Genomic DNA, 15,479 nt, shown 5'->3' with positions numbered 1-15,479 from the left:
TGCACTTAGCAAATGTGTTAGATGGGCTTGGGCAGAGTCTAATCAATAAACCAAGTGCCAGTTGGAGTTACTCCACTTGTCAGGATGGTGCCTGCAGTCAGGCAATGTCCAAGCAATTAGTGTATTTGTTTTGTTTCTCTTGTTATCAATTATCTATGTTACAGCCACACCTGGAAGCTACTGGGTGCTGCACAGCCACCTAAGACAAGACTTATATATTTATTTCTTTTTTTGCACTGAGGAATTAATATAGATTGGGAGGGGGGAAAAATAAAAGAAGGAAAGAGCAGAGGATAGCATTTGCTGACCAGCAGCTGTCAGAACCCTTGTCCAGCCAGGGGATGAAATGGAGATACCACCCAAGATCCCTGAGCTGAACTCACGGAGGACTTCTGAAGCCACCAACGGATCAGAAAAGCAGCAGGCACAGCTGCAGCTCGGGAGTTTTCCCTTGGTGTTTGGCACGGACACGTCAGGGAAAAGAAAAAAATCCTGTATTGGCTTGGTAGGTGAGTCAGGCTAGGGCTTGCCCGTGTGGCTGCAGGGGATTTTGCGTGGGCTGGGGCTGGCAGCAGGAACCAGACAGGCTGAACGCGCTCTCGGTTATCGGCTGTGCAGCACCCGGTGCTCGCTGCCGACCGCAGCGGGAGCCGCAGGGAGCCCACGCTGGGGCTCGGGCTTGGCTCCACGCTTGGCACCGCTGGCCGTTCCTGACACAGAAAGATGGGCAGCGAATAAATCACTCCCTCGCTGCTGGAAGGATTTCACCATCTCTCTTCACAGTTCAGTTCCCTTTGAGTACGCAGATCAGAGGCTGCAGGAGTGCCAGCCTTTTATTTCCGAAAGAATTTGTGCCCAAGGAACTGTTGCCTCACAGGGCAGGGTTTGGAGTGTTTTTCTTTCCTACTGGACCTCCACAGAGCTTCAATATTAAGCAGAGCCCTCTGCTCTAGCAGACACATGAGGCAAGCCAGCTTGGTTTTATTCCACAAAGCGTGCAAGGCAGAAGCAGGACGTGCATTTACAGATGTTTTCTATGCTTCTCCTTTGAGCCATTGCCATGGAAATTTGCTCTGTAACAGCGAACAAGGCACATTTTGGCCGGCAGTGGTACCACAGACCCCTATTCATCAGATTTTTATCCTAAACCCAAAATCCAGCACATGTGCTTGAGGGGAATGCCAGATTTCCCCCCAAACCTCCATCACCCCTAGGGTGCATGACCACCACGAGACCCTGTGAGTCTCTCCTGAGTGGCGCCAGCCCTGCAACAGGGGCAGGGGCTATAAAAACGGGGGCAGGGGCTACAAAATTGGGCAAAGGCTATAAAAATGGGGCTGGGACTACAAAACACGGGGCAAAGGCTAGAAAAAAGGGGGCAAGGGCTACAAAAAAGGGGAGAGGGAATACAAAAAAGGGGATAGGGAATACAAAAAAGGGGGCAGAGGCTACAAAAGCAGGACAGGGGCTACAAAAAAGGGGTCAGAAGTTATAAAAAATGGGGCAGGGGCTACATAAAACTGGACAGAGGCTACCCAAAGTGGAGCAGGGCCTATAATAAAGGGACAGACGCCTCAAAATGGGGCAGGAGCTACAAAAAACGGGGTAAATACTACAAAAACGGGTCAGAAGCGATAAAAAAACAAACGGGCGAGGTGCACACCCTCCGGCCCCGCTCCCCTCAGGCGGGGCCGCCACCCCCTCAGGTGGCGCGCGCCCCACGTGACCAACAACCCCCCCTCCCCCCCGGGCGCCTGTGGAGGGCGGTGACGTCATCGCGCTGCGCCGGCGCGTGCGCAGTGAGAGGCGGCGGCGTGAGGAGGAGGAGGAGGAGGAGGCGGCGGCGCTGGGCTGTGTCACGGCGGGGCCTGAGGGGCGGCCATGGAGTACCTGATCGGCATCCAGGGCCCTGACTACGTCCTGGTGGCCGCGGACACGGTGGCGGCCTCCAGTATTGTTCAGATGAAGCACGGTGAGCGGCGAGGCCCGGTACCGGGGGGAGGCCGCAGTCGGGGCCCGGCCCGGCCTCGCCTTAGGGGAGGGGGGGGCGCGGTGGGGCTGGGCCTGGGGAGAGCCCCCGGGGGGCTGAGGTCCTGTGAGGGGTTTGTGCTTTGTGATGGGTTAACTGAGCGGTCACGTTAATTTGCGGTTCGGGGAGGTGTTAGCTCGTTATGCCAGGCCTTGTCCTGTGCCGCTGTAGTGCTGCGGGGGGGGTTCTGAAGGAATAAGCGGGGTGGAGTTAGTGCTTGGTGCTAGCTGTGTCCCTGGTAAAAGGTATTTCATGAAAAAAATTAAAAACTGGGAGTAAAGGCACTGTGGGATTCATAGCATGAGGTATATGAGCCACTAACATCTTCTTTTCTTCTTTATGTAGAGAAATAAATCTGAGGGTTTCTCAACCCCTTGAAATTCTAGAAAATGATTTTTTCTGCTTCTGTTTATTGCAGTCCCAATAAGCTGGGCTAGAAGCATGGTTTTAAGGTGTAGTGACCTTAATACAAACACAGTGTTTTAGAAGCACTGTGTTTTTTTTAAAAAAAAAAGTTGAACTGTAATAACGATAAACTTTCTATTAAATCTTCAGTATTAGACTTAGCAGTTTCTTTACCCATAGCTGTATTTTACTTCGGGTCTGTAGAATTCAATTGGAGTAGTAAATAGATTGCAAGGATTGCCCAGACTCTGGAGATGAGCAGGTTCTGTGCAGTCGTTAGGTACTTCAGGATCCCCTTGAATCACATCAGAGGATTGTGACACCGCCTGTGTATCTTGCAGCAGGGATTATTCAGCAGTATTTAGTAAACAGAAACCGAAAGGGAAGCTTAGGCATGGAGATGCAGTGGTGTTCCCTAGAACTAACTGGTACGGAGCAGTGCTTTTCCTCGCATGCCAACTGTCTCATCAGAGCAGCAGCCTCTTAATGAAGTGAGGCCACGGTGCTAGAGTGAGTGCAGAATGGGCTTCGGTGGTGTTGTCATGACAACTTGGATTTCCTGTAGTACACTCTGGCAAGTTGTTGAAACTGCTGTTAAAAGTCTAGCTTACTGTTCCTTACGTTCCAGTTATTTGTGGACTGTCTTATAATTTGTAATCAGTGTTTACATGTGGTGCTTTTGTCAAAAGCAACGACAAACAGAAACTTTTTAGCTTCATTCATGTAAATAGCTGTTTTTTGGAACAATTCTTGATATCAGAAGGAAAGGATGGAATTTGGTTCTGGATTCTCTAGTATTATTTTTGTGTTGTGCTGATAATTTAGTGGTGTGTGTTTGTTTGTTTGTGCAGTATATTTAGATAAAATCGAATGGTCACTGAAGCAGAGTTCTTATTCCTGAGTCAGAGAGGTACCATGTATAATGTTGAATTTCATCTGAACACAATATTTTGTGTGAAGTTTGTCATTTTTTTGTGACAAAGATCACACGTTTCTGCAATGTCTCCCTTCTGAAGGAAGCACTTCAGAAAAAATTCATTTTTATTTCTCTCAGTGATGTGCTTAACAGGCCTGGTGTACTACACCATCAACTGTGAGAAGCTGAGTGCTGCTCAGGAAGACTTTTTTGGTAGTTCCAGGGCATAGCTGAGTTCTCAGTCTGTGACCTTTGTGCTTTTTGTGAGAATTGCTGTGATATTGGCAAAATAATTATTTCTTTTGACCATGGCTCTTGATGTTGTTTTTCTTTACCTAGACCATGACAAAATGTTTAAGATGAGCGAAAAGATCTTACTCCTGTGTGTTGGGGAGGCTGGAGACACTGTACAGTTTGCAGAATACATCCAGAAAAACGTTCAGCTCTACAAAATGCGAAATGGTAAGTGCAAGATAACAGTGATTCACCGAGGGTTGGGAAGCAGAGAGTTAACGATGGGTGTAGCTTAGTCGAATGTTTGGGGGAAGTTCTTTTCTCAAAGCTTCTCTAGTTGTAAAGATTTCTGTACTTCAAGTGTCAAGTAAATGTGGTAATAAAGCAGGATGAAGTAAAGTTTGGAATATATTTACATCAGACGTGAAGTTTTTCCAAGCCGTACTAACCTATTTGTTATATAAATAAAAGACAATAATAGTTGAAGTAAAATATTTCCCTTGATGTCTGTGGCGTGATAACTGTCCCTGGTTTTCCTGATATACCTGGCTGAAAAATTCAGGCTATGTACCTGTGGGGTATTTTACTTTTTTGGAGCTGTTTTATTTTAGTGTGATAATGAATGTGGTTTTGCCCTGTTACCAAATACACGCTTCTTCTGCAGGTTATGAACTGTCTCCTACTGCAGCTGCAAATTTTACACGACGAAACCTAGCTGACTATCTTCGGAGTCGAGTGAGTAATAGCTGAAAGAGCTTGGCAGAGGCTTACAGGGGAAAACTTCTATTTTTAAGTAATGGAGTCTGATGAAAAGGTGGCGGCTTCTGTCTTTACTGGTGAAGCTGCTTTGAAGTGATATGTTTTTATTAAAATCTAAATTGCTTATTCAAAAAAGTTATCACATACCAATAAGTGTTACAACTTTAGTCTTGGAATTCCAGCTTTGGGTCCAGTAAACATTTTGTCGCAAACACTGCAGACAGCTAAGTCAACTAAGCCTTTTTAACACTGAGATTAGTTTTCATGCAAATGCACTGGATCCGTTTAATCTTATTGGAAAATGATTTAATACAGCAAAGCTGTTTGATGTACTTAGCAAAACAAGTCCCTTTTGTAAACAGAAACATGAGGCTTTCAGTAAAAGAAATCCAAGTTGGAGCTGTATTTTTGCAAGTTACCAAACTGCCATGACTGCTTTTTTTTTTTCTTCATGGTAATTGCTCAAAGTATTGCTAATAAATGCATCCCACCAGTCACTCCCCAGCTGTCATGCTGGGATACCCTTTGAAGCATAGTGGAGAAGTCAGGACTTCTGTTTGTCTCTCATCTTGGCTGGATGCAAGGTAGTATCCATGGACTTTTGCTTTCCAGGCTGGATAAATGTGTATAATGCATGGTTAAATAAAACTGTTTCTTCCCCAGGAAAAAGGACTTGATTCTTTTTGTAAAATCCTGGGATGTTTTCAGGAGGGGCAAACAGACTTGTAAAGATCCAAGGTTAGGAATTGCTTCGTTAGCATTCTTCCCAACAAATCATACAAATCAAAACAAGAGCAAAGAGGACGTTGAGAGTGAAGTTGAACAAATCTGTCAGGGATTGAACAGGGGATAAATTATGTTGGTTGTTCCAATGGTATACCTCACAGGTCTGAAATCATGTTTTACAGTAGCATGTGCAGACCAGTATCAACTTCAGAGTTGTGTTGCTGGGAATTACATGTGTGTGGAGTGAGGTAAAGACCATTCCTGAAGATCTCATAATCCACAGGAACAACCTAATGTCACTGTTCTCATTTCTGACGTGGATGACAACCAAATGCAGCGGGTTTTCAAATTAATGAAGTTTGTGTAGAGCGAGTCAGTGAAATAATAGTGCTGAGGATTATTTAGGATATAAAATACCCCTAACAGGAGTAATGTAACGGGCTTTTTGGCAAGCTTGCCTGGCATGATATGGCACTGTCTTTTCTGCCTTGTCCCCTGAGGCCTGATCCTCCCTGTGTCTCCCCTGCTTCCTGAGCCCACGCTTGCCTTCCAGCTCACCTGCTCCAGATGGGCAGCACAGTGGGGAGGACACTGGCACAGGCAGATGTGTTTATTTACCGGAGACAAAACGTTGTGCTGTTGCAGATGGCAATGCCCTGGAGCAAGTGGTGCACTCTGACACTACTGTCACACTACAGCGATCTCTGCGCTGCAGGGAGAGCTCCTTTTCTTTAAACATAGCACATCGTGGTTTGTTTGTGGATTTAGAGCTTGATGATACAAACCTTGCCATCAGATTTTTTTTTCCCTGTGGATTATCTTACCTTTTTTACTCTAATTTGTGGATTGCAAGGATTAACGCTAGCTCTCCCTATCTATTTAAATTGCGTGTTGGATTCCTGGAGGCTATTAATTATGTGGTTGATAAAAACTTAAAGGTGAAACTTGCCACCAGCTCCTGTTAGGAGCAGGAAAACAAGTTTAGAAGTAGAGAGTTTAGTGGGGAAAAGGCACTTGGTTTGTTGCTGTATTGCCATTTTGCCATGTAGAGCTGTCTGTTATGAAGGGCTAGAAGGTACGTGAAGGGGACTGGCCATACTGAAACAGAAACTTTTAAGGCATTATAAAATTGTCATGGCCCAGCCCAAAACAGGGTTTGTTCTGCACTGTTAACCACCGTCTGAGTTCACACAGTCAGTGGCTTTGCTTGTGAGCCCTGTGTGCTGAGGAGAAACAGGGCTTTGGATTGGCATGAAAAGTCCAATGGAGAAAACAAATAGTGTTAACCAGCTGGTACAGGAAGACATCTGTGAAATATTATATTTAAATTGATAAATTTTGAAACCATTCTAATTACAATATGGTTGCAGCTTCAGCAAGGCATGCAAACATAGAGCTGTTGCCAGAGTATAAATATGTGATGAGGTCAATAAAATGCTGACTTCTTTCTGTTCAAATGGACAACGACCTTTCTCTGTTCTGAGGATGTTACTTTAGGTATCAGGCATGTCTCAGACCTGTGGTGTGCTTGCTAGGACTGGAGAGTTCAGCCTTAGTGCAATTTCATCAATTTGGGCTGTGCTAAGCTTTAGGATTTACCGTTCAGGCAAGTAAAACTTGATCTGCCAGGCACGATGAGTTCAGTTTGAAGTTTCTGAACGCCTGCCAAGATTGGGACAGACCGTGTGGATCAGACTGAGTGCTGCTTGTGTCCTGGGGATGGCTTTCCTTTTTGGCATTCACATGTAATGAGGTTGGGCTTGTAACTTAAGGCTGTTACCTTACTGTGCTCTTTTCTTTTACTAAATAGCCAGCGTGTTCTTTCAGAACATTTCTTTAAAGCGTGGGTTTATTCTCCAAAATAGTGTCTGAAAAGAATCTGACCTCAATTTATCTCTTTTAAACGGAGCAAACCAAGAAACTGCCTTGCAGACAGTTGGCTTTTGAATAGGTGAGTGGTGTTATAGTTCCTCTTCCCTGTTGCCTTCTCCAGCATCACGCTTGATTCACCTGATGAATCAAGTGCCAGCGTTTGAACATTCAACATATTACAGAGTGTGCGGGGGGGGGGGGGGAATAGGAAAAACACCCTCCTGCCCCCCATACCCTTTAAAGTTCAGCTTCTCGTTGTGTTGTGATGCTATGTTTAATTATAGGTGACAGGGGCTGGCCTGAGTCCAAAGGAAGACTGTCAGTTCCTCTCTCCTTGTCCACGCTTGGCAGGATGCTTCCTCACGCCCACCTTTCTCCCCCTTGCTGTGACTTTGGCTTCCGCCAGATGTCACACCGCTGCTTGTCACCGCCCAGCCTCCCGTTGCTGATCTTGTTGTTTGAGTGTATTTATCACAACTGTGCTCTTCAGCTGTAAATTCTGAAGAATTTCACACATCCCTTAATTGCTGTAGTTATTTTAAATCAAACAGCATAAAGTGCAAAGCTACTTGCAATGAGAAATATTGCCTGTAATACAGCGGCGAGTTTGGGGGGAGAAAAAAAAATGAATCTCTTGTGGAGTGATAGCCCATCTGATGAGTTTGGTGGCCCTTTAATCACAGCAGCCCTCGTTAGAGCCTACGCCTCACTACACTCTGAGGATAAGTGTCAGTGTCTGAGGGTACGAGTCAGTCCTCTTGTGAAAACCCAACTGAAAAGTTTGAGATGTACAATACCAGTCCTGGCACGCAGGTGTTAGTCCCACACTTGGATGCAGTGAAAGTTTTCTTTGTGGTCTTTGTTTCCCCTTGTTCTCACTGGGACTGATGGGTGTTAGGGATTTGGGATGTTAAATGCTGCAATGCTAGTGTTACCATTTTCGTGGCAAATGCCCTCTGCTTCCTTTGGCAGATTTTTTTTTCCTGGCTAAAGATGCAGCCAGCTACAGGGAAACAACAAAGTTGAAGGCTTTAGGACTTGCCACACAGCCTGAGGCATTACAGGAGTAGCATTTTTCTGTAACGGGCTATTGCCTTTTGCTTCAGGTACCATAGTTACTAAGATGCTGGGAGACTAACAGGGTTAGTTCTCAAGTTGGAAAACCTGCACAATTTTCATGTTTCTAGGAAGTTGCCTTGGCTCAGAAGCGTTGTAGCCTGGATGTTCCTTTAGATTCTGACCTTGAATTTGCTCCGTTGGAACAAGTCTTGGTGTACATGAATTCTGCCAGTAAATGGAGATTGTGGTGGTCTGGGCAAAGGGGAAATGCTGTTATCTATATTAACTATTATTTAAAGGGAGACTTTTTGCACTAGTGATAAATGTCAACCCCCCCCCCCCCAAGTGAATTTCTCCTTTGCATTAAGTGCCTGTTAGAGGTGCTGAAGTTGTCTCTCTGAAACTTTGAGTTAATCCTATATTAACATATCAAATTGCCTGCAATTTTCAATTGCAATCATGGCATCAGTAAATAGATAATGTTTAGATCCTGCCTTTCCTGAATAAGAGGATGATAGGGTGACACTTTATTTGCGTTTAAGAAGTTCTCATAGCCTGTTAGTGGGAGAACTCAAGACTGAAAAATAGCTTACAGATTTCAGTCTGTATAACACCACTTGTTTATTGTTGAGTACCAGTGTTGGTAATTCAGTCACACAGTAATTTGAGTGATCTTGTGTCATGTGTCATGGCTTTTAAAGATCAACTTGTAATATTTGAGAATAAATGAAATACAGACTAATTAAATGAATACAGCTGCGTAGTAACTTGGTTTCAAATATGCTGAAATGCTTTGAAGATTAATCACACAATTTAGTGACATGTCTGGTAGAACTGTAACACTGTAACCTGCTTTATTTTTTATCTGGTGAAAGTCAAAATACAGTATCTTGTGGTTTTTGAGTGGAAATTTGCTATGCTTACTATCAAAATGACCTTATTCCTCTGCAAAAGCTAATGGTTTGGTTTTATACTGAAATCATCTGTTTGTTCTAATAATGTCCTAATTTTGTTGCTTTGTTGATCTAGATTTTTGAGCATTTTGAGAGATATTGTGTTACTATAATTAATAAGAAATATATAAAAATATGGGAAATACCAGCATTGTATAAAGGTAGTTTTTGAAAAGGTATAAGACTCATAAAAATCTGGAATTTACATTTAAAAATAATACAATATATACATGCCTCGTGATCTTAAAGTGTTTCCATTGGAAGACATGGGGACACCTGCTTTATCCATTATGGTAAAACACAGTAAGCCTAACACATGAAGAAAACTGCTCAGGAATTGCTAAGCTTGCAAGTAAAGAACAATAAAAAGGCATGATTACATTAATGCAGTTCCGTGGTCTTTTGGGGTTAGAGAGAGCTATTTACTAATGTTACCTGATAGGGTGTTGCTGAAGTCATAAATAAGAATCAGAAGAGAGAATCTGAAGCAGACTGAATTTCTAGTGTAAAAAGTAAACAGTTTCCAACTAAACAAAAAGCTGTTGCTAAAGTAATGTTGTCGTATCTTAAGAGTCAGTTTTAAATGGAAAGGAACCAGTTCCTTAGATCTTCATGTGATCAGCCGAGCCAAATAGTAAAGATTAAATTTGGTACATGCAGTAAAAACCTAACTGCCAATTAACAAGACAGGGTAACACTGTATACAGCTGTTCACGCTGCACTGTATATGAGCTTTCATGTGCTAAAATGGTCAATGGTTAACAGTAGTGTGACTGAGAAAAGAGCATATTAAATTAACAAAGAAGTTCTTATAAAGCGCAGAATGTTCGTGTTGTGCTGCCATGCAGACAGTAAAAATTCTCAAGTTTTATGTTCAGATGAAAGAATCTTATGTGGAGACATAATTAAAGTTTTCATTTTAAGTTTGAATGTGCCATGAAAGCTTTTAAAAAAAAAAAAAAAGTCAGGGGAGTGGTACAGTTTTTGCTTCTGCATTCCATGTTACCAAAAGATTTGATTTGCTTTTAGATAGAAGCCCGGCATCTCCTGCAGACAGTGTTGATGTAGCTGCTAGCCATTTTATCACAAAGAATTGTGAAACAGCTATGTTGCAATTCTGGATATGGCATGGGTAATTAAGATTCAAAGACTTGTGTGTGTCTGCTTTAATGAAAACCTTGTTTCTGGTTGTAGACCCCTTACCATGTCAACCTTCTCCTGGCTGGCTATGACGACCATGAAGGTCCTGCCCTTTATTACATGGATTATCTGGCAGCTCTGGCTAAAGCTCCTTTTGCAGCACACGGATATGGTGCGTTCCTCACCCTCAGCATCCTCGACCGCTATTACAAGCCAGGTAAGTGGAGCCTGTGGAGAAGAAAATTCTCCTGTTGCTGATTAATAACGTAAAGGTTTGAAGTGTGAGTTTGACATTTGCTGAGTCAGGTGGTCCAGCACAATTGCTGTGGTGCTGCGGATTTGAACTTGACTTTGTTAGACTAAATGCAGCTTTAAAGATTGCCTTCTGTTTTTGCTGAAATGGTAATGTGAAACTGGACAACTCCTTGGTGTTTTCCTGTTCAAAGCATAACAGACTGGAAGCGAAGGAAGTTCCAATTTATTCTAGAACATGACTAGACTTTCCTGGACCGCTTGCTGCTAGTAGTCTGGTTTTAATAAATAGCAATTTGATAACTTTATCTTCTACTTGCTTGTCTGTACCTATGATAAAGATTTTCCCAGAGTATCAATCTTCAAAGTGCAGTCCCAGATCTTTTTGCTTCGTATCTTGAATTGGATATATCTGTTAATGCACAGATATCAGTGTATCTGTATGATACATAAAATATAAAGGTGAAAAGTTATTTCTTCCTAGGAAGCTTATCTCACAGCTCTGAAGCATTGATGAAGATCAATTGGTTTGTTTTACAGTTTTATCCATGTGGCAGCTGTTGGTCATAATTCCTGTATATTTGTAACTGTCTGAAGTCTTAATTTTACAATTGTGATCCAGTTCTTACATTGCCAAAGAATAAACGTGGCTCCATCCCCATTTTGCAGAAGAGGAAATGTACTAAGCTGGGACTATGGTTAATCTGACATCTTTGGCTTTAGCCACAAAACTGCTTTACTCCTTACTGTGTGCAAAGCCGAGTTTAATTTCACAGCAAAGACATTTACTTAGTAATCCTTTCATCTATCCACTGCAAGAAAAGAAGCTATGAACTGGCAGCTTTATTTTAATGGGAGTTCTTCCTGAACAATGAATGTGGGTCTGGAACAAACTTAAGAAATAAATTTTGAGATCCACAGAGCTTAACTGCCTCCTAGCCATGTCTCTAGAAAATGATAGTACTTCATTTTTACAACTTTTTTGTGAAAACAAAAGCAGTGAACCGCAATAGGTTGTCACGGCTTGCCATCCTTACCCAGTGCTGGCTTTTTTATCCTAATGTGTGAGAATAGCAGGGGCATCACACACGTGCCTTTCCCATTATTAAAACTAATACCCAGCAGGGAACGTAGCACCAAAACCGATCTCCGCCTACTGTCACTGACTTGCAGCCGGCTGCGGACAGATGGAGCTGATTTAAAACTGTAATAAACTCAAGGAGAGAGAGACGGCTGGACTTCTCCAAAGCCCAGTCCCTGGCCATGGGAGGCAAAATTCCGTCATGCTTCCCATTCAGTGTAACAAATTGATTCTCAATGGCTTGTTGCAGCGTGAGTGCTTCAGCGCAGGACGTCCTCAGTACATCTGGAAATTGTTTTCTGTGAGCTGGGAAGTAGAGTTTTTGGTGCTCAGCTGAAAAGTTGTTTAAATTTAATAAAGTTTCTGGTGAGAGAGATGGCCTCTAATTAAATCAATCTGTGGATGTTTTGTTTCAGGTATCACACGTGAGGAAGCTGTGGAGCTCCTAAAGAAATGTCTAGAGGAGGTGAGTTGCCAAACTTGGGTCCTTGTGAACCCGAGAAAGGAATGTTTGTTTGCATTCATTTGCTGATATTTTCCTGTTCTTGTCGCATTTTTGGCTGTCTTTGCCGGAAGGGATAATAAATGCATATTGACCAGATGTAGAATAGCTACTGAGGAAAAGGATTTGTGGGTGCTTGCATTGTCTTAGCATGGTTCACATCCTCCAGAACGTAAACTTTAAGCTTAATTGCTTTCTTTACTTCTGCTTCTTTCATGCTTAGCATAATATTGATACAGACTGTCTTTGACTTTCTTTTATGTTGCTTCTGAATGTAATGCAAGCATCCCTCTGTTACTTGTATTACACTTAACTAGTAGATACTTCCAAGTGTACTTCTCTTCCAGCTTGTGAAGTGATATCTAAGTCTAATTGGGGTGAAGATTTGACCTTAAAGTTCATAATCAATTTTAATGTAAACATATCCTTTCAGACTCCAAGGCTTTTATTGTAGGAAAACATTCTCTGTCCTTGTCTTTGAATTTAATATAATTGGGAAGAAAGTTCTAGGGAAACATTACAAAGAAGTATTCTAAAGAGGTTCTGTTTAAAGTATCTTTTTGATACATACCCTGTGCCTGAAGTTGTAGCCCACTCTGTTTGTCTTCCTCCTTAAATGCCTGTTGTGTTAAAAGACCTTTGTATTTTGTACCTCTAGCCTAGACTGGTCTAACAGGGCTAGTATTATAACAGAAACTTGTACTAAACACTTCCTGAGTTGTGAAAAACACCTTAGTTCAGGTCACCAGGACTGTTAGGAACAAGAACCAGGATGGAGATTTTGATGAGCAACAGCATATTCCTTAAATTATGCTCTCCTCTTTTAAGCTTTGAATGAATCTCATCTCCTTTGTCTTTTTGTCTTTTGAACAGCTTAAGAAACGCTTCATCTTAAACCTGACCTCTTTCAATGCCCGGTTCATTGACAAAGATGGCATCCATGAAGTAGACAATATACTCCTTCCAAAAGCAACGTCCTAACCCCTGAGATCTTCCTTCAGCAGTCTTCTTTTTATGTTCGGTTTTGTTTTTAATATTAATTTGAAGCACCCAAGTCATGTACTATGCTGGGAGATTGAATAAAGATTGACATTTATGTAGCCAGTTCCATCTTTTGATTTCACTTTGATTCCACTGGTCCTTCATGAGAGTATTTAAGTAAATCCTTCTGCAATGAAGATGAAACATGATTTATTGGTAATGGTGGCATGTTCAGATTACTTTCTTTGCTATTCTGAGATATTTTTTTTACTTTCCCCTCTTGAGTTTTCTTACGGGTGGGGAAAGCTAGTATTATATTTTTCTAGAAGAGAACTTGCTGTCATCTGTTCTCACACTGGGTATTAAAGCTCAGCAAACAGCAGACAAGTGCTGTATGCTAAGCATAGCAACATCTCTTTCATCTTTCCAAAGACTTCGCTACTGTTTGCGTTATAAAAATCTGATTTTCAAAGACTAAACTTTGCTTTTGTTATTCTTGGTTTCAATCTAATCCAAGTGGAAAGAAAGGTTGTTAATAAATAGAATGGATTTAAAGATACGAGTGTCACTTCTTACTCATGTGGCCATAGTTCTGTTACTGGGAAAATATTCTCCTTCTGGCACCATTAGGTCATAGCTGCATTAAGTATTTTAAATATAAACTGACTTACTGTGTTATTTAATCGTTTCTACAAGTTTAATGAAAAATATAGTTCCATTGCTTTTCATAAATCTTAGGATTATTCTCATCTAGCTAGAGCTTTTTCCTTGAGAATAATCACTGATCTTGTCTGTGGTCTAGATGATGCTTCCATATTAAAACTGCAGTCAGCAAACAGCCTTAAATGATTTTCCTGTGGCTGATACTTACAATGGGCACAGAAGTGATTCTTCTGGGAAGAATTTTCATAGAGACCAATTCCCTACTTGAAACTGTATCGAGTTAACCATTTAAAATGCTTTGTTTGGGTGCTTATTTTGTTTGGAAGAAGTTTGGAAAAATAATCCTGAATGCGCACAAGATTGTATGTGGACTGTTTTTTGTGGCATGGCATAACATCCAAGTTCTCATGCTTGGGAAAGGTAATGACAGACCTAACGGTTTCTTTGTCAGAACTTTTTTGGTCTTGCTCAGTAGTGCATCTTCAGGGCACTTCCATTTTTATTTGTACAACTGAGACTAGGTGTGGCTGAGCACCACTGCTCCTGGTGCCATATGGGTTTCCCCTGAAATCCTGGCTCACTTGAAGGCAGTAGTGAGAACTCAATGATTTCAGTGGATACAGAAAGTTGGTCCCTTCAGAAAGCTGCCCGTCTTAAACCAAGTATTCCCATGTTACTGAACATCTGAGAACTGGATTAGAGACTGCTTAATGTCACAGAATAGATTTGTGACTCCGGTGCCTTAACTCATCCTGCCCCTTAAGACCGTGCTTACTTAAATTTAATTCTGAAACGAAGTCTCATCAGGCTTTGTAGTCTTTAATTGTTTTCAGAATGAGTAATTATTGGTTCTTTCTGTTTCAGTCCTGGCTGCAATTGCTTTTATTTAAAGCTGATGGTGTAACTGAAACATTTCACTAAATCTGACTCTTAAAACCCATCTCAAACTTTTTTTTAACGCTAAGGAAGTCCCTCACATGATTTTCTCCTGGCAGGTCACATTTAACATGAGTAGTGTCTTTGAGTGTTCTAGTTCTGTGATTGAAATCTCACCCTTTCATGTTGCATTAATGTATTTATTTAGCTTAATATGCAACATCTCTAATTTATTTTACCACTCATGTTGAATGTTTTTGCAGGTTTCTTGTCTCTCTTTTCAAAGTCATCATTGCAGAGTGACTGAGCTGATGTGATATTTTTGTCACTGCATAGCAAAGTAGCAATGCCTCCTTATTGGATGCATTCATTATTTCAGACACCAAAACTGGGGTGTGGTGCTAGAAGATCATGTTAGTCTGGCAGAGGAGCTGCCTGGAGTTTTTATTGGCACCTATTTGCATGCAGGTGATTAATAAACATAAAACAATTATTCCCTTGCAAACACCCCTGTTGGATTCAGGTTGGAGAGGAACATATGTTTTGCCTGAGGGCAGGGACCAGGATCTGAATCCTCCATTGAGTGAAAGATACCAGGGGTTGCATCAGAAGCCAACAGCAGCAACCCCTAGAAAGGAATAAATACAGCAAAGCAGCAGAACAAAAGAATTGGCCCACAGTGAAATTGATCTCTAGCCTCTAAAGAAGAATTCTCTAAAGGACTTTGCAAGAATTATGCTTTTTAAGGAAAGGTTAATGCTCGTGCTGTATAACTTTGTGGAATATTTTACGCGTCTATGGTGTGGATCTAAAATTCAGAAACATTCAACTTTCCATTTTCTGGTTGTAATACATGGAATCTCGTTTGGAAAAAAAAATATAAGTTCTGCACTAAGGGGAAGAGAACCTCTCACCTGCTTCACCTTTAGGGCTAAAGCTTTTGGAAACAACATTTTTTCCTAAAATCCAGGAATCCCTTCTGGGGACAATCCATCATTCCGCTTGAAAAGCATTTGTTTATCATGACAGGC

At 41.8% G+C, this 15,479-nt stretch overlaps 1 protein-coding gene across 1 annotated transcript; it reads left to right on the top strand.

Annotated features, from left to right (window-relative positions):
• Positions 1–1,809: 1,809 nt before the first annotated feature.
• Positions 1,810–13,028, top strand: PSMB2 (proteasome 20S subunit beta 2). The gene is made up of 6 exons (XM_082777359.1): positions 1,810–1,972; positions 3,690–3,812; positions 4,249–4,319; positions 10,148–10,310; positions 11,843–11,892; positions 12,802–13,028. Exons 1-6 carry the CDS (start codon positions 1,882–1,884, stop codon positions 12,907–12,909), a joined length of 606 nt encoding a protein of 201 aa, XP_082633485.1. The 5' UTR covers positions 1,810–1,881; the 3' UTR covers positions 12,910–13,028.
• The last annotated feature ends 2,451 nt before the right edge of the window (positions 13,029–15,479 follow it).

The sequence above is a fragment of the Aythya marila genome (assembly GCF_965140915.1).
Source record: "Aythya marila genome assembly, chromosome: 22".
In the NCBI taxonomy this organism is placed as follows: Eukaryota; Metazoa; Chordata; class Aves; order Anseriformes; family Anatidae; genus Aythya; species Aythya marila.
Note: the sequence above shows the minus strand (reverse complement) of the source record. Positions and strands in the feature narration are given on the sequence as shown.

Bases quoted from the DNA above. Each gene is read 5' to 3' on its own strand.
- PSMB2 (XM_082777359.1), top strand. From the start codon at position 1,882: ATGGAGTACCTGATCGGCATCCAGGGCCCTGACTACGTCCTGGTGGCC. The intron at 1,973-3,689 runs GTGAGCGGCGAG...TTCTTTACCTAG, and splicing joins TATTGTTCAGATGAAGCACG to ACCATGACAAAATGTTTAAG. The intron at 10,311-11,842 runs GTAAGTGGAGCC...GTTTTGTTTCAG, and splicing joins CGACCGCTATTACAAGCCAG to GTATCACACGTGAGGAAGCT.